General features: G+C 37.5%; 1 protein-coding gene across 12 annotated transcripts in view; it reads left to right on the top strand.

Moving 5' to 3' along the window:
• Nucleotides 1-18,278, top strand: part of SSX2IP (SSX family member 2 interacting protein) — a 43,150-nt gene extending 24,872 nt beyond the window's left edge. For 7 of the 12 annotated variants that reach the window (XM_079907917.1, XM_079907916.1, XM_079907906.1 and 4 more), the window contains 6 exons: nt 3,034-3,184; nt 5,100-5,236; nt 5,588-5,761; nt 9,131-9,245; nt 9,718-9,883; nt 14,124-18,278. In XM_079907917.1, the coding sequence (XP_079764043.1) occupies nt 3,034-3,184; nt 5,100-5,236; nt 5,588-5,761; nt 9,131-9,245; nt 9,718-9,883; nt 14,124-14,301 (921 nt within the window). In that variant the 3' untranslated portion in view covers nt 14,302-18,278. The remainder of the gene's footprint in view (nt 1-3,033; nt 3,185-5,099; nt 5,237-5,587; nt 5,762-9,130; nt 9,246-9,717; nt 9,884-14,123) is intronic. The other 5 variants (XM_079907908.1, XM_079907915.1, XM_079907907.1 and 2 more) reach the window with 3 other exon arrangements.
• Nucleotides 18,279-19,164: the final 886 nt, after the last annotated feature.

Genomic DNA, 19,164 nt, shown 5'->3' with positions numbered 1-19,164 from the left:
CTGATTAGAACAATTAAAACAGTAGATAGAGATTCTCAATGGGGACGCTGTTGATATTTTGCGCAGGACACTCACTGCTCTGCTACCCCCAGTCACTCTGACAACCAAACAAATGTCCCTGTAAGTTTCCAGACATGCCCTAGGAAATGATGGAGGTGATTTTTCTGGGGACTTAATCTGTGCCAAGCACCATGAAAAGCACTTTATAAGCATTGTCTCATTTTAGTCTTATAATAATTGATGCTTTGGGTACTCTGATTATCCCTATTTTATAGGTGAGGAAATTGAGGCACAAAAGCTATCTCAGTATCATGCATGACAGAACTAGGATTTGAATCCAAGTCTGTCTCACTCCAGAGCTCATGCTTTTAACCACTGTGCCAAATATCCTTTAAGTAGCTTAAATGTTGAGTAACTTTAGCAGGCTCTACTTTTCAGAGAGTGAAACTTTTATTAACTTTGGGAACCAAAGAATCACTTAGTCCATAAATTTATTGAATGTTCGTTATGTGTTCTAGTCCCTGGAGAGAAAAAGCTGAGAAGATTTTGACTGTTTCCTTTGCCTTAGTTCAGGCTGCTAAAGCAAAGTACCATAGACTGGTTGGCTTATAAACAAACAAAAATTTATTTCTCACAATTCTGGAGGCAATCAGGATGCCAGCAGGGTTGGTGTCTGTGAGGGTCCTTTTCATGGTCGGATTGCTGACTTCTTTCATCCTCACATGGTGGGAAAAGGTGAGAGAGCTCACTGGGGCCCCATTTATGAGGGCTTCACCCTCATGACCTAATCACTTCCCTAAGATCACCCATCTCCGAATGCCATCACATTGGAGGTTAGGATTTCAACATAAGAATTCTGAGAGAACACAAACATTCAGACCATTGCATCCCACAGGAACCTTTTTTGACAGAGACAGGCATATAGAGAAGTAATTATTATACACATTAACAGCTATAATAGGGTGGTACAGTGTGTAAAATAAAACAATTATGGCAATCAAGAAAGGTATCACAGGGGAAGTCACATTTGAATTGGCCCTTAGTAGGTGTTTTTTGAGGTAGAAAGCCTGGGGAAGTCATTTGATGAGGGCATAACATGTAGAGGTCAGAAAAAAAAGTCATGTAATGGTGAAAATGTTTTTAAACTTAGTTCTTTACATATAAATTTAAATTCTGGACTCAAGCAAGTTCCCATTAGTAACTAAAACCTGAAAATAACAATGTTGATGAAGAGTAGTAATTACCAGTAAGTCACCAAACATGTTTTATTAACCTATATTTGAGGATTATTTTGTGGTTTCACAAATCAGTCCAACTGATAAGCTCATCTCCTTTTTTTTTCTTCTTTAAAAAAAGAACCTGAATGTTCTTTTTAGACTCTCCAATTTGGGGTCTGCTTGACATATCTTATATTCAGTTAACTAACCTTTTCTCTCAAAGTCTATCACTTTGGGTCAGTTCTTAACACTCACTAATACCTTGCCAGGGTTAGCATTGTTTCTGTAACTCCTGTGGTTTCTTCAGTTTTGGACCCAACCTTTACTAATGTCTCATTACCAGCTTTTAGTCAGCAAAAGTAGGTAGTAAATCAAGGCGATCTTTTTCAGATGATAGTATCCTGTATAATTTCTCATAATTCAAGTGTTGAAGTTTGGAGAAACAATAATATCTTAAGTGTATTTTCTGTTTTTTAAAAGATCCTTTTTTTCTAGATACTTATCTCTTAAAATTTAAGTAATTCACCCATTCCTTACTTGTAAGGAAAGATTTGGGCCCATTATAGCAAGAAGGGTAAGACATAACCTTGGAATGCCTAGGTAGCATCCAAATTTTCATTTATTATTTTGCTTAATAGTAGCCAAAATATATACCCAAAATTCACGTTAAATGCATTTTTAATTTTTTTGTGGTTTTAGAGTTTCACTCAATCTGGCAATTATTAATGTGCAGCAGTTAATTTTAATAATGAATTTGTAGTATTCTGGTATGCCTTGAAATGTATAGCAGAGAAGGTGTAGCTCCTTGGAAGAATTACTGGCAGGTAGCGCCAGAGTGTTGATTGGCAAGAACCAGAGTCACAAGGAGCCACACCCTGGGTTTTTCCCCACTTACGCCCCCTGGGAGACCTAGACCTCTACCAACCCATTGCTGACCTCAGACTATTGGTACAGTTCTTCAGACTCAGTCACTCCCTCACTCCTGCTGCATCTATCAGTACATGTGGGAACAGTCTAATCAGCCCTTCTTTCTTTTCATTGTCTCTTCTTTTTTTTTTTCCCCCAGCAAGATATATTGTTCAAATTAGTTAAGTATATGTATCTACTATCCTGGATATTAATAACAAATTAGGACCATTTTATGTAGATGCAGGTTATTATGACTAAATGTATTATGAATACATTTTGTATTGCTTCCCTATGTTCTTTATCCTGCTTTTGACTTTATTTGATCATATCAGTAAAGGTTGCTACATTTTCCTGTGATTTAATCTGAAAATGCATGTAAATAGAGTACAGAGAAAAATATCTCCAGTTTTATAAAAAGAAATTATATGAGAAAAATAGGATTAACAGTTGCTTTTACTTTGGAGATTATTTCACAGGTTTATTTGTCAAAGCAACCAAAAATTGGAGGCAAGTTGGACTGGAGCTGTGTGACACCAGGAAAGTTAGTCTGCTTCTCTAAGCTTCAGTTTCCCCACGTGGTAACATGATTTGAGGACTAATTAACATGTGAAAGCACCTAATAGCATGAGGCAGGTTCCTCTTCCTTACACAGTTCCATGACTTTTGACACTAACTATGTTGGGCTTCAAATTCAGCTTTGAAGAGACCTGAGTTGGGGAATTTCTATCTTCAGTATTAATTGCTTTTTCTCAAGACATTTATGTTAAGGACTGGGTCATTTATGCTTCAGATACAGCACAGAAATGATCTTGATATGTGTCTCTGACCCAGTCTGATGACTACTGCCTGAGTGTCTAAAGCCATTTTAAGATTCTGGTCTTTCCCTCTCATCTCTGGCCACTTGCAGGTTATCTCTGATATTGAAGAAGATGCTGGGGAACTGAGTAGAGAGAGTACGTGGGACCTTTCCTGTGAAACTGTGAGAGAGCAGCTTACCAACAGCATCAGAAAACAGTGGAGAATTTTGAAAAGTCATGTAGAAAAACTTGATAACCAAGGTAAGTACTGCCTGACTACAGGTAGATTGAGCTGTGACACTCAGTAAGCTGACTTCAGTCAGTCACCTAGAAAGGCAATACGGGCTCAGACTGAAGTCCTTAGCTCAGTCTGGTGGTTTGAAAAGCAAGACTCTGCCTACTTCCAGACATGCGGTTTGAACCTCACTGAGAAAAAATGCTTTGCTCTCAGAGTGAATGTCTCTGAAAAAAGGACATCATATGTCCATCTGCTCTGAGTGCAGAAGACAGTTGAATAAAGTGAACTGAGTCTCTTACTGTATCATGGAAATCGGGAAAATATTAATCATAATATAGTATAAATATGAACCTTTTGCTTATTATTCCTAGATACTTGCCTATTCCTAGGTTGCTAATAATTCATTTCTAAATTATTTTCAAAATAATAGACACTTGTTGCAAAGTATCAATTAGGAAGTGTTGGTTTGGCCAAAAAGTTCGTTCGGTTCACGAATACCTTGTTCAGTAAAGTTCTTGGGTCACTTGTAGACATGTGGATGGACCTAGAGACTGTCATACAGAGTGAAGTAAGTCAGAAAGAGAAAAATATTGTATATTAACTCATATATGTGGAATCTAGAAAAATGGTACAGATGAACTGGTTTGCAAGGCAGAAACATAGAGACACAGATGTAGAGAACAAACATATGGACACCAAGCGGGGAAAGCAGGGTGCGGACAATGGTGGTGGAATGAATTGGGAGATTGGGATTGACTGTATACACTGATATGTATAAAATAGATAACTAATTTAAAAAAAAAGAAAATTCTTTAAAAAAAAACAAAACAATAGACATTTGATGCAAAATATCAATTAGGTATTGGGTTGGCCAGAAAGTTCATTCGGTTAGTAAATATATTGTTCTTGGTGGAAATGAAAAAATGTCTTTTATTTTTACTTAAAAACCGAACGAACTTTTTGGCCAACCCAATATATAAAGTAGAATATTCAGGTCTCTATTCCCTATGTGTAACACCTAATCGTTTGGTGCATACCTTTCTAGACCTTTCTCTCTGTGCTCGCAAAATATTTATTTTAAGTGTATACAAACCAAAAATTGAATATTACATGATTTTTTCCTACACTGTGTTTTTTTCACTTAACAGTCTATTATTTTAGATACCACTTCTTGTCATTATAGATAGTATAAATAGATATATGTAGATGAATATATCCTTATTTTATATTTGTTAAGATTTGCATGCTTTTAAATCAAGAAAATTAAGATTTCTGCTAAGTAAATGAAAGCTATTTAAAGAAAATTTATTCTAAATGGTCAAAAATGACAAACTCAGTGCTAATTGTCTCCAAAAATAAAGAGCAATCAGCAAAATTATAGTATCAAAATTACTTTACATGAGATTTTATTGATTTCAGTCATCACTGTCTATTAGTAAATAACAAGTATTTTCGGACTTCATATTTGTTGAATTTAATAACAGCAAGATTTGTAGCACTGCACTGATCTTTGAGGAAGTGTCAGAAGAACATAGTTTATGAATGTTAATTTTTCTGTGAATATAGGTTGTACATTTTTAATTAGGACATAATCGTGAATAAATATGAATTACAGATCAAATGTTGACAATAGAGCTCTGTAAGTAAGGATATCATTTAGTCCAGAAACAGCACGAATTTATAGTTGCCATGAACTCCTTAGAGCTGCTTTGTGCTTTTTAAAATTTTTTAGTGTTAAAATAATATACATTTTGTTTTATTTTATTACAGCTTATAGAATTTTTAAAGGGCAAAGGAAATACCTACCTTTTAGGAAACCTACAAGATTCCAGAAAGGGAAAAGTTCTGCGAGCCTTGATTTTTAAACATATGTGTCCAAACACCATAAACTAAAATGATGACTGTAAGGTTTATGTCAAATTACTGGTTTTGTGTTAGTTTCAAAGGTACACCTAGAAGGTTTTAATGATGAAGATGTAATCTCACGTCAAGACCATGAACAAGAAACTGAAAAACTTGAGTTAGAAATTCAACAGTGTAAAGAAATGATTAAAACTCAGCAGCAACTTTTACAGGTAAATGCGAGGCACCTTTTAAAGCTGGTCTCCCCTGTGAAGGGTCAGAATTTTACTTAATCTTACTATATTTTTACCCCTTTATTTCATAAGATCTGTAGTATTTGACATTTTTCAGTCTAAACTAAGTTCTGTACTTGCCCGGAGATAGACCACGTAGCACCCCTTAGTAGGGGCTTTGCCAGTTAGAAGCATTTGGGAAATGAGACTCCTCATTTCGGTTGACTTTCTGATTCTTTATCATTTCTCTCCTTCCCCTAAAGTTTGACCTGCTTTTCCCTTGTGTTCATTTCAACTTGTTGGAGTGTTGCAGGGACCCTCTGGAACTTACTATGGTTTAAAATTTAATAGCAGCAGCTCGCTACTGCGTGTGATGATGACACCACTTCACTGCTCCGAGACTGTTACTTGTTGGAAGAAAAGGAACGCCTCAAAGAAGAATGGTCCCTATTTAAGGAGCAAAAGAAGAATTTCGAGAAAGAAAGACGAAGCTTTACAGAAGCAGCTATTCGCCTAGGATTGGAGGTATTTTAAGCAATTGGCTTTCCTTGTAGAGCGTTTGAAGGTCCTGGAGAGGTCAGTAGAATGCATCTAAGTTCTGCTTTTTCTTGTTTCTTTGCTATCCATTTTTTTTCTCAAGTATTTTACTAGTGATTTCACAAATAACTTGAAATGGAAGCTATAACAGAAGGATATCATTTTGCCTTTACCAGATTTGGGAATTGAAAAAAAAATTTTTTATTGAAAAAACTATAAGCATTTATCATCCTTTTTGGGTGGCTTTATTTTATTTTGTTTTGTTTTGTTTTATGTTATTTTTTTGGCTGCATTGGGTCCACGTTGCTGCACGCAGGCTTTCTCTAATTGCGGCAAGCAGGAGCTACTCTTCATTGCAGTGCATGGGCTTCTCATTGCAGTGGCTTCTCTTGTTGCAGAGCATGGACTCTGGGGGCACAGGCTTCAGTAGTTGAGGTGTGTGGGCTCAGTAGTTGTGGCTCATGGGCTCTTGAGCACAGGCTCAGTAGTTGTAGTGTACGGGCTGAGTTGCTCTGCGGCGTGTGGGATCCTTCTGGACCAGGGATCGAACCCGTGTCCCCTGCATTGGCAGGCAGATTCTTAACCGCTGCGCTGCCAGGAAAGTCCGTTGGGTGGCTTTCTACTGTTAAGGGTTTAGCTTCACACAAGAGGTTTCTTTTGGGCATCTGTCATGTCTCCACTGTCAGTAGGTGTAGAGTCAGAAGAGAGTGCAACCAAGAACATGTCTTTTGTTTTTAAAAAAGGGGGTTGGGGTAGAATACAGTAAAAATAAAGTTCTCTCTCTCTCCATCCCCTTACCCAGGGATGAATGCATTAACAGTTAACAGTTTGAACTGTGTGTGTATACACTTCGACAGGTCGCTTTTTTATTTAGCAGTGTATTACCTACATATTTCCTTTTCAAAAATTAGAGAAGTAATGTCTGAAAATGGTTTAAAAAAAGAAATTCAATCCATACAAAAAGCTACAAGGTAAGACGTATCCTCCATTCTTATTGCCAGTTTCATTCCTCAGAAGTAACCACTGTTAAAAGTTTGTGATTCTTCTGGGAAGTACTATTTTAACTTGAAATAAAGTTCAACCTTCCCAGAAGTACTATTTTGATCGATATAAGCCTATCGATCCCCCACTATGAAAGATAAGGAGTTTAGTGTCTTTATCATACCTCCCATCTACACTTTCTCATTTACATATGATTTCTTCATAATATTTTTACTTTTTGAAGCTACTTTTTAAAGAATTATTTCTCCTGGTTGACTTTCTTGCTTTAAGTAAATTTGTTTAATGCTTCCATTTCAGGTTTGCTCAACTTCAGACAGTACAGGTTTATCCCTTGTTGCACTGCTCTTACCCTTCGGCTCCCCATGTTTTGTCTGTGATATTAGTTTTCATTGTCAAGGATTATCACGTTTATATTCTGTCTTTTAATACAATTCAGGTGTAAGTACTTTGTCTAAGATGGAGACTTAAGAATTAAAAACCAGACAGAACGTTGGTAACATAGTGATTATGTAAATGTTATTCATTCTATAGCCAAGTAATTTTTTTGGACACATAAAAAATATTCTGTTATTAAGATTTTGCCACATGGAGGAAAATCTTCCATGTATCACTATGTAGTAAATACTTTGACTTTCTTTGTAGCTTCCTTTATGATTTCCTGAATCAGATTCAACTTATATCTCATGTTACAGTCTCTTTCTTCGGTTCCTTTTCCAATTTGCTGTATTACTTTCTTGAGTCATTTTCTCATAAGTAGTGTGTGAGTGAAAAATATTCTGAATTCTGGAATATCCGAAAAACACATTCTTACTTGATTGGTTTGGCTGGATATAGAATTTAGTTTTCCAACTTTTCCGCTCACAACTTTTGAGTTATTCCATTTCTTCCAGTGTTTTGTTTTGCTCACGAGAAGCCTGGCTGTTACATAACCTGTATTACTTTGTAGATACCTGTGTTTTGTTTTTCCCCCTCTCTGGAAGCTTTTGGAATTTTGTGTTCTTAAGAGTTCTGCAATTTTACCGGGAAAAGTCTGGGTAGCTCCTTTCAGCCTGAAGACACTATATTTCTTCAGCTTAGGGATATTTTCTTCAATTCTGTATTTTTTCCTTCTTCTCTTGCATTCTGGAACTTCTGTTAGACAAATGTTTTGCCTTCTGACTACATCTATAGATTGACTTTATGTCCTGAATTCAGGAATATTTTCTCACTCTTATCTTGGGCATCACCAACCTGGTATTCAGCAAAGGTCAGTTTTATTATTCACTTCATCCACTGAGTTTTTATTTCAGAATTTATCTTTTAAGTTTTCTAGTGTCCTTATTTTCTGGGTTTTTTTTTGGTATACCATTATATTTTACAGATATTCGTAAATCTGTCTGATAATTTTTGTTATTTGAAAAAAAAGTTTATCTTGAACTGTTTCCCTTGGCCAGTTCTCTTTATTTATCCTGGCCGTGTTTCTTTTATGCTGTTAGTTTTCTTCAGATATCTGGTGATCCATGATTTTGTATTAATATTTATGAATGAAAGACTATACGTTATCTTAAGTAGCTGACATGACCTTCCTCTGTAATTACAAAAGCCTGTGTCCAATAGCTATCTCCCTCAGGAGGCAAAAACAGTTTGCACCAGCATTTCCTCCTGTCTTACGGGCTCACCTGTGTTTCTGAGCCCATATCCTCCCACCACCCCTGATGCTACTCCAAGAGATACTCTTGCTGCTTTGCATACCACTCCCCATTCTCTGCCTGAGACTCTGTCTGCCTCTGGTCACTGAGGACAGTGGGGCCAGTGAAGGATGGGAAGGAAGTATGAGAGACCCGAGGGGAGAGGGAGAATTCAGGATTGCTAATTAGCTATTCAGGAGGAGGAGGTTTGACATAGGCCCGAAAGCTGCTAGTACTGGGAGATGGTTGGAGGGTGAGATCAGTGCTTGATGAAGTCATATCTCTTTTTGTTTTTCAAGTGATTAGTTTACAGTGGGGTAAATGTCAATTTTTCTGTCGTTTGTAATCTTATATTTACCATGTTTTGTGTGTTCAAAAGTTATGCTCATATTCCATATGTTTAAAGTTATGCTAACAAGCTTATCATTTTGTGTTATACACTTGAATTTCTTCAGAATTGATGTGAAAATAGTAGTTGGCTTGTCAGGAGACACAGGTGAATTTTTATTTTTTAAACATAATTTTCTTAACTGAATTTTTTCTTAGTTTTCTAGGGTTAATTCCTTTGACTAAATATATAGAGATAATCAGAGAGCAGACACAAATAGCTAGAGAAATCGTGTGAAATGGCAATTGTGTGAACGTTGAAGTATTGATCGGTATCTCTTTGGTTTGCTTGTGATGGTAGAGAAAGGCATTTGAAGAAGAAAGAGCCAGTTGGTTAAAGCAACAGTTTCTAAATATGACTACCTTTGACCACCAGAACTCAGAAAATGTGAAACTTTTCAGTGCCTTCTCAGGAAGTGAGTACTTCATAAACTCTTTAATCTGAAAATGCATGTAAAGTACTGTAGATTATTATTAATATATAACTTTAGCAGTCACCAGTAAGAACTCTCTAATTGGAACTAAAAATTAACTTTGATATTTTATTTACTGGAGTCAAAATAGAGATGACAGGAGGACTTTGCATACCCAGAGCAACTTTTGTTGTGAATGTAATAATGTCAAGTTTTGAAAATTCACAGTCTAGAAATAGTTTTTAAACTCGATCCTTCTAAATGTTTGGGGACTGTGCATAACAAAGATCACCGGATTACCTAGACTAGACTCAAAGGGCTACAGTGGATATTTAGATTAATTTGTTCTCTCACACCTCACTTAGAACTGCAAATGAATCTAGTCTAGGACCCTAGTTAATTACCTTCACTATATTTAATGCTTTTCCATATGTAGTGCCTTTTTTCCTTCCTCCTTTTTTTCTTTTTTAAACAGGTTCTGATCGGGACAACCCTACAGTACACTCGAGGCCACGGCAAAAGAAGCCTCACGGTGCGCCTAGTGGGTCTCCAGTTTGCACGTCTAAACTTACTAAATCTCTTCCTGCTTCTCCTTCGACTTCAGACTTTTGCCAGACGCGTTCCTGTGTATCTGAATATAGGTACTGGTCTATAGGTGAACTTCTTACATACTTGTTAAAGTGCTAGAGTTGCGTTGCAAAGGAAAAGTTGGCGTGTCTAGGAGGAGCAACAGTAGAGACTCTGGAGAGGAATTGAGTAGACTGACTCATTCATTGTACAAATATTTATTGGCTATCCATTATGTGTAGACACCTGTTAGGTGCTGGGAATACAGCAGTGAACGAGGTAGCTCTGGTCCCTGTCTTCTGGGAGTTAAGTCATATAATGTGATTCTTTTTATTTCACATGTAAAACACAATTTAAAATACAATCTTATTTCAGGAGTTACTCAATAATTTAATTGTATTGAATAGAAGGATATTGTTTTGATAGTTTCTGTAGAGTACCTATTTTAGAGTTTCTTGTGGTGTGCCCATTTTATTGGTGTGGAAGGACAAAGACCTGAGAAAAGCCCCCTCCCCTTGACTGGTGAAGAGGGTCTGTGCCCAAGGATGACAGGGTAGACAGAGTTGCTCCCCACCCCCAGGAGAGCCAGATACTGCTTTTAACTGATGCGTTGTGGTATTTTCCTCTGTCTGAAGTTGTTACATCATTTTCTAAGGTATAATATCAGTACTCTACCTCAGAGCCTATTCCAGGATTGATTTTGAACTAAGGAGATAGCACCTTCCTCGGGAAATAGAGAGGAGTAGCAAAGAGCAAAGGGACATGTCGCAGAGTGTGGTGGTGATCGCTCTCCTCTTCACTAACGTAGGAGACAGTGGCACGAGGGCCTTCCCAGGCGCCTTAGAAAGCAGGAGCCAGGGCTGCAGCACAGTTGGCCTGTTGTAGTGAGAGAGAGACTGGTGTGGAGCTAAGTGCTGAAGACACCAGCTAGTCTTTGGACCAAGAATTGTGAAATAGATAATTTTTTTTTTTTTTTTTTTTTTTTTTTTGCGGTATGCGGGCCTCTCAGTGTTGTGGCCTCTCCTGTTGCGGAGCAGAGACTCCGGACGCGCAGGCTTAGCGGCCATGGCTCACTGGCCCAGCCGCTCTGCGGCATGTGGGATCTTTCCAGACCGGGGCATGAACCCGTGTCCCCTGCATCGGCTGACGGACCCTCAACCACTGTGCCACCAGGGAAGCCCGAAATAGATAAATTTTTAAACAAAAATATGAAGTTTTAAAAAAGGACAAGGCACTCTCATTTGTAGTTGGCCTTTAAAAGGATTAGGACTCTAAGTAAACACTGGGGGGCAAAAAAGGAGCTGGGGGAAGAGTCCTCCAGGCAAGTGTAGGAACCCTGAGGCTGGACACGGGTGTGTTTGTGGATGGCGAGTGTAGTTAGTGAGCACGACCAGGAGGTGTGAGGGTGGGAGGTAACATTATGTAAAAGTTCAGATGTATACACAGGTAGAGGGAATGAGGTCAGGGACCCTGTGTACCCATCACCCAGGTTCAGCAGTTACCAACTCACAACTAATATTGTTTATATACAGCCCCACTCTGCTTGTGCTCCCACCACGCACTTGAGATTTCTTTTGTCAACTATGTTAGTCTGTACTTGTAAGTCAGATATTGTTCTAAGGGCAATGGAAAAGCATTGGAGACCTTTTAAGTGAGATAATGATTTTTTTAAAAATCCAAGATTTAAAAAGATTACTTCATCTTGGGCTTCCCTGGTGGCGTAGTGGTTGAGAGTCCGCCTACCGATGCAGGGGACGTGGGTTTGTGCCCCGGTCCGGGAGGATCCCACATGCCGCGGAGCGGCTGGGCCCGTGAGCCGTGGCCGCTGAGCCTGCGCGTCCGGAGCCTGTGCTCCACAGCGGGAGAGGCCACGGCAGTGAGAGGCCCGCGTACCGCAAAAAAAAACAAAAACAAACAAAAAGATTACTTCATTTTATTATATGAGAAATAGATTGTAGGAGCACAAGCCAGGAGAGCCAGTTAAGAAACATTAGTGGAATTGAGGTGAGAGATGTGGTAATTTGCACCCTACGGTCATTACATGAAGACAGAACTGTGCTTGGATTTAGGCTGTGTTTTGCAGTTAGAGCCAATAGGTTGATGTGTGAAATATGGGAAGTTAAAGTTTGTTTAATTTACAATCAAAAGATAATATAAGCTCAGGGTATGTTCTTACATAGAATGTTATTGAAGCCCCCAAATTTGACCAATCAGAACTCTGTGTATAGATTTAGACAGACATTCTGCTCACCATTTACAAATACAGGCAGCCCTCGGAGATGTTGCAGATTCAGTTCCAGACCACTGCAATAAAGCGAGTATCGCAACAAAGCGAGATACTCAAACTTGTTGGTTTCCCAGTGCATAGAAAAGTTATGTGTGCACTGTACTGTAATCTATGAAGTGTGCAATAGCATTATGTCTGAAAAAACAATGTACGTACCTTAATTTAAAAATACTTTATCACTAAAAAATGCTAGTTAGTCTGACAACCCAGGGTTGCCATAATCCTCTGTTTGTAAAAAAAATTCAGTATCTGCAAAGTACAATAAGTTGAAATGCCATAAAATGAAGTATGCTTGTAATGCATTCTGTACCTAAAAGAGAACATAGCTTGGTTGCCTCAATTATTTTTATGTATTTAAAATTTTTACTTTTTTACATAATTATTTTTAGTTATAAAGTATTTAACGTAAATATTCCTTGAAGACTTTGTTTTGTGTTTAATAAAAAGTCCAACATTTAGTACCTACATCATAGGGTACTGTGAGATTCAGTACCAATATATGTAAAGCACTTAAAACAGTACTTGGTCCATTGTAAACCTTCAGTAACAGGCTATAAAAATAAAAATATATGTAAACATAAGTGGATTATAAAAATGCTTTTCTGTTTCTTGTGTTCAAGAGCTACACTGAGCAATGTCAGTGGCATAGAAACAGAATTTTGGAGCTTAATGAAATTTCATTAAGCTATTCACAGATACTGGCCACTGAGGGTAAAACAAGAGTCATGTAACTGGTTATCAGGAGAGAAGCTGTGCAGCTTGACATCATCCTTGAACTTTTTAATTATTTGGTATATTTGGATTCCTGCTCCTAAAGCACCTTGGATCTGGGTTCGTAATAAGATTATGACAAAATAATTAGGAATATTTGTAGCTAATTTCTACAGCAACAACCTCATTGCTCCTTCACTGTAGAGTGGAATGTTACATACGGGCTGTGCCTGGATTCCGTGCAAAGTACCTCTTGTACTAAGTTACGTAGAGAGCTTAGTTCATCATTGATCTCATCTCATCTGAGACGGCAGGGATTCTGAATCTGAATTATAAGCAAGTTCCTTTTTTTTTTTTTAAGCAAGTAAGTGTAAGTAAAATTGTCAATTATGTTTTTGGTTTAGCGTTTTAGAATTAAAGCAACTTAATTTTTTTTAGGATTGCCACATTATAAAGTTGAGTTAGTTAACTGAAGTCACACCAAAAAATGAACATTTAGGCAAAAGAAGTTTTGTGAAAAAAATTACGTAAGATATTCAGTTGATAAAAATGTATTGTTCATTGGTTCAATCCCATGATTTGCAAGTAATCATTTAACTAAATTTCCTTGTTTTGAGGCTGGTTGCAGAGTATACCTCAGACTGTATCTCTGAAGCTAGAGACTGTGTCTGTGTTCAGACACTTAGATTGTTATTGTCCGACACTTAAAGCTAATTGAGCATCATCATTAAGTGCTTAGTGTGTGTTAACTCATTTGGTTCCCACTCCAACCCTGTGAGGTGTAGGTTCTATTATTATTTCCATTTTACAGCTGAGGAAGCTGAAGAACAGGGAGGGTTAACTTGCCAGAAGTGACGTAGTAAGTGGTCCAGCTGGCATATGAACATAAACCATCTGTTCAGGGTCTGGACTCCTAACCACTTTGTGGCACTCATTAAATATCTGCATGAGTGAACGGATGGAGGATGAAAGCATGCATGAACAAATGGATGAGTGAAGAAGGAAACTATAAAGAGATTAGAAACTAGTGACAGAAAGACAGGGGTATGGGGAACATTAGCTTTCAAAACTCACATGTTCTCTATCTACCTCAGGCTCTAGTTGGGTAGCATCCTTCACAGTAGACTGAACAGATAAATAAATAGATGGATAGATAAAAGTGACCATGTTGAAACACTTCTGTGTTTTTGACCAGTGTGTCCTCAAAACTTACTTAGCATGAGACAAGAGAGTCATCAGATTTTAGACATTCAGGCATATCTAAGGTGTGAAAGGAGGAGGAGATGATGATTAAGATCTCCCTTTTCTTTCCCCAGCAGTTCTATCAGTGTACTAAATACAACCCCTGAAGAATCTAAGCCAAATCAGGTTGGAAGAGAATGTACAAATCAGAAGTGGAGCGTGGCATCAAGGACTGATTCACAGGAAGCTTGCTGTAGTGGATGCTCCTCGACCCACGCAGACGCTCACATAGAGAAGGATGACTTACCTTAGACATGTGAACTGGGATTTTGTTTTTTTTCATTAACATGTTCATCAAATTTCACACCTGAGTTGAAACAGGGTGTGTTATAAAGTCAATCATCTCTAATAATTTAAAATGGTCTGTGTTGTTTGTTTGGGCTTCCCTGTTCCTCCCCCAAAGAGCTAAAGTGTTAAATCTATTTAAAAGGATATAAAAGCTTTGGATATGTATTTTTAGTAACAGAAGCACCTGGTTCTGTGAATAAAGGAATGTATGAACGTTTGGATGCAAACAAAGCACTAGAATGAGTTTCCTCTTATAGGTATTAAAAATAGCACTTTTAGGAAACTGATTATTGTAAATGTTTAATTTTGTCTCATATATAGTTGGCATTGGAAGTTTAGCCTTTCCTTGAATGTATACTGTAGCTTTTTAACAAAGCAAGTTATATATTTATTATGTTTAGTGTGATTTGAAATACCCTCCTTCATATGTTTTAAATAAAGTGAAATTTATGTATGTTTTGTACATAGATATACACGATTATGTTAAGAGGCTTTAAGATTTAAAGATTTTACACATCCATAATTATAGTATTTCATGCCAATAAAATTTTTATTAGTGATATTCTGTTTACAGATGTATTAGAGCCATTGCCACCTTATGTTTAAGAATTTTTTGAACCCATCTGAGCAATAAATACTGAAAAGGTATTCCATGAAGCCAAGTTCTTTAGATCATTAACATTACTAATGTTACATTTTGGAGATTTCTATAGCATTAGGTTCTTTTAATATGCAGGATACTACAATTTTTCAAAGGATTATTGATTTTAGCATAATAGAGGTAAGACAAGAGTACCTTTGGATGAAACAATTTAAGAATATTGGCTTAGGATATTTGGATTATAGAAGATATTAAGATATTTAAGATGTTTGGATGGTGATATTTTCTCTACCAGATGGGTACCCATACCGTAACACCTGTACCAGCAAAGGCTTTGTATAGTTGCCAGTAATTCTTTAATAATTTTTCAATGAGATATTTACTGATAAGGAAATCTGATAACATAAAGCATCAGATTTTATAGTCCAGATATGATACTCTGGACAAACTTGTCATTTCACTTTCAGGACTGATTGCATGATTCTTCATGGTTGTTATTGTTATTATTATTGATAGTAAGAATAATGTAAGTGTGGGCCCAAGCACTTTCCTAGAATTTTCATCAGAAAGCTTTAAGTACCTAACTCTATTTGTCTCTGCATGTAGAAGCCTACACATGTCCAGTCCTTGCTATAGGTCTTGTAGTTTAGGCCCATCTGCCTTCCCATTTTCTAGCAGTTTAACCATTTGTATTCACTCACCTGGTTGTGGCTGTTCAGTTTAAATTTGTCATGTTAAAAAAGTACTTTTGTCGGGCTTCCCTGGTGGCGCAGTGGTTGAGAGTCCGCCTGCTGATGCAGGGGACACGGGTTCGTGCCCCGGTCCGGGAAGATCCCACATGCCGCGGCACGGCTGGGCCCGTGAGCCATGGCCGCTGAGCCTGCGCGTCCGGAGCCTGTGCTCCGCAGCGGGAGAGGCCACAACAGTGAGAGGCCCATGTACTGGGGGGAAAAAAAAAAAAAGTACTTTTGTCATCCACTCACTCACTATATATATAACTCTTTGGAGTTGCGTAGCAGCAGCCATTTTTTCAGGGTTAATAGCATATTATTGAGTATCCTGTAAGACATTAGTGAAAGTGCTCATGAGAAAGTACCACATTTATAGTCTCAAAAAGCTGGCTCTTGAGCAAAAGCAAATTAGTCACCACATTCAGCTTGGTGCATGCCCCTTTTCTACCATTTAAAAATATTAGAAATGATGCAGAATTTCAGAAGTAGTACCGTACTCCAAAGGAAGAAACAGCTGTGATATCGTTCTTTTGCTATTGAGCAATAACGTGATCAAAGAAAAGCAATCAAATTTTCTAAGTAGGCAGTGATACATTTGTCAAGAATTGGGGTTTTCTTTTCAGGGCTTTCCATGATATACTTGGCTAGAAACAGTGTTCTAATTTTTAGAGTAATCTCTTTTAGGAATATTGCGTTCCACAATGATGAATTTCTACAAAGCAGCATCAGTTTTTTGTTTTTTTCATTTTAAAGTTGGTTGAATTCTCATATTGGAGAGACAAATTCCCTTGAGACTTACTTTGAAATCTAAGGTGTGAAAGAAACAGTAAAATGAAAGCCAGGATCATTGTGCTTTTGATAAAAGATCTGCCAGTAGTTGTATGTTTTACTTAACAGCGTAGAGTTTGCTTTACATTCCGGCTCCAATGATGATTCCTAGTCACGCTAAACTTCCTAGAATGTTGAAGCGGTTTCCATGCTGGATAACTCCTGACTCCACACATAAAACTCCTAGATTTTATTTGCCTTCCCTCTCTAGGTGTTTGCAGTTTACTAGTAATACAGCCGTGCTGCAGTCTTGCATTTAGCCAAGATGAGGTGAGAGAGAACCATGTTCACTCTTGCTTGAAAGTCTTCCTGACCATTTTCAGTGTCTTCTTCTTTATCAGGATGCAGATCTGAAACATTCCGTGCCTTATTTGTTTTTATCCATTTTGAATTTTCAAAGCATAAAAGTGGCAAAGAAAATTTAAGAGATTTCATTTCCTACTCTTAAATTTTTATATCTTCAATTTATGATGAGAAACTTCATAGAAGGACAATCCTACCAGAAAATTAAGATTAAACTTAATAAATAAGTACTTTCTTGTAGAAGCAATGTATTAAATGTGTAGGTTCACGGAGCAGTCCGTGGCAAATTGTTTTCCTCATGGTATAATTAAAATACTGTCGTTACTTAGAATTGCATTTTTCGTACCTTTGCTGACCAGACTTGTTCATAGGCCTGTGGTAACACTTTTTTGGGGGAAACATATTCCATAGTACATGGTGAGAAGGAGAGCGCCCTAGAATCCAGTTTTGACCTGCCCTGGTGGAGCATTTGAAAACGCCCGGAATGCCAGGAGAGGTTTTGCAGTGTGTACGCGCGGAACGCTGTGAGCTAGCAAACCCCTTATGTGATTGCCCTGTTGTAAAAGTCTTGAACACCTGTTGCCTGATGTAAATCATGTTCTTATTTCTAGATTGGATTTAAACTAAGTATGGGTCTTGGAAGTCTAGTAAATATACTTCTCCCTATGTTTGTCCTTAATTTTTTTCATTCTTTTCATAAGCATATAAAAGTAGCTGCTGTGTGTCAGGGCTTATTACTACCTTCTAGTTACTGCGGAGGGAAAGACAACTAAGCATGCTCCCTGCCACTGAGAATCTCTGGGTTGAGTGGAAGACCAGCTATATAAACCTAAATTGTCATAAACAATGGGAGATGCTGTTCAGACATTCGGTCTGGTGATAGAACTTGGACTCGTTGTTCTGCTCCGGGATCACGTATCCGTCTCCTAACAGTGACGTGGCAAGCTTCTAGTTAAAGAGTCTTTGCATTATTTCCTATGGGAAGAACTATGTAATTAATCTATTACTGTTTTGTTTTTGTTGGGTGTTGGGTTTTGTTTTTGTTTTCTACAATCAAAATAACCTGCAAAGCAGCATTAAGAATTTCTGCCCACAAGAACATGTATTATTATCTAATAGAAAAAGAATTTACAAAGATTTGGGCCATGTAGATAAGGATAATAAGATAGGTTATTCTAGTCATTTCTCTAAATATGTTTTTTTCAGGTTGGATGTAGATTAAAGTGGAATGGACTGATTAAATTATTTGATTTATATAAAAATACTTCACTTGACTGGTTGGTTTTTTTGGTTTTGTTTTTGTTTTTTTAACATTTACAAATACCTGATTTCAGAGGTCTTAGGAGGTACTGTAATGCCAGTGTTACATAAAGATCCTGGTAGAGACCCTCTTATATTTTAGATTCAGAAATACTTATACCTCATATGACGCTTAACCCATAGTAAGCACACAATATTTATTAATGAGAGAGATGAAATACTAATGAAACAAGTAGCACATTACTTCATTGGCATGAATGGACTAAATTTCAGGTCAAAATCCTGAAACTCTTCTTTCTCAGGAGGGCTAGGAGCCTTTTGTTTTGGTTGATTTCCAGCCCTATCTAACTTGGTTCCTCGCACAGAGAATTGGAATAGAGTAGGCCATTCTACAGTGAAAAACACCAAACTTGTGTGGTTCAATACAAAAATTGAATTCTTGCTCATGAAATGACCAGCGTGGATTGGGCGGTCTGCTCGATGGCCCGCAATGTTGTCAAATCGGGGAAAGAGCAGACCGGCAGGTGATGGTGGATATTAAGAGCCAGATCTGAAAGAGACACGCACATTGCTTTGTCCACAACCTAGACATACAGCCTCAACCTAACAACAAACGACTGGGAGATGCAGAAAATGAGGCTATTTGGTGAGCACTGACAGCTCTGCTACATAATGTGCTTGATGTGTTACTTACTTTAAAAAAAAAATAACCAGCAAAACATATTGCTCTGTGCAAGGGACTTTTTACTGATTATTTATTAAAGCTTCAAATCGTCTTAATTTTTGGAAGGAATGTATTTTAAGGCTTCTCTTGCCTTCTCTAACCTTTTCATAATACAAAGTTTTTTAATGTTTAAGTGGTAATTTTACACGTTTACTAAGATACAGTATACTGAACACATTTTCTTTTGATTCAACAACCCTGCAAAATAGAATATTAACCTTCCTATTTTTAGAGAGTTGGTAACAGACTCAGATATCAAGGGACAAATGCAAGCTCACATAATTATAAGTGACAAAATCAGAACTGAAAAACCCAGATCTTATCATCCCTAAATTTCAACTTATTCCAGACTGCTGTAGTGCCTTTTGGTATGGCTTTCT

This window comes from Stenella coeruleoalba (genome assembly GCF_951394435.1).
Source record: "Stenella coeruleoalba genome assembly, chromosome: 1".
In the NCBI taxonomy this organism is placed as follows: Eukaryota; Metazoa; Chordata; class Mammalia; order Artiodactyla; family Delphinidae; genus Stenella; species Stenella coeruleoalba.
Note: the sequence above shows the minus strand (reverse complement) of the source record. Positions and strands in the feature narration are given on the sequence as shown.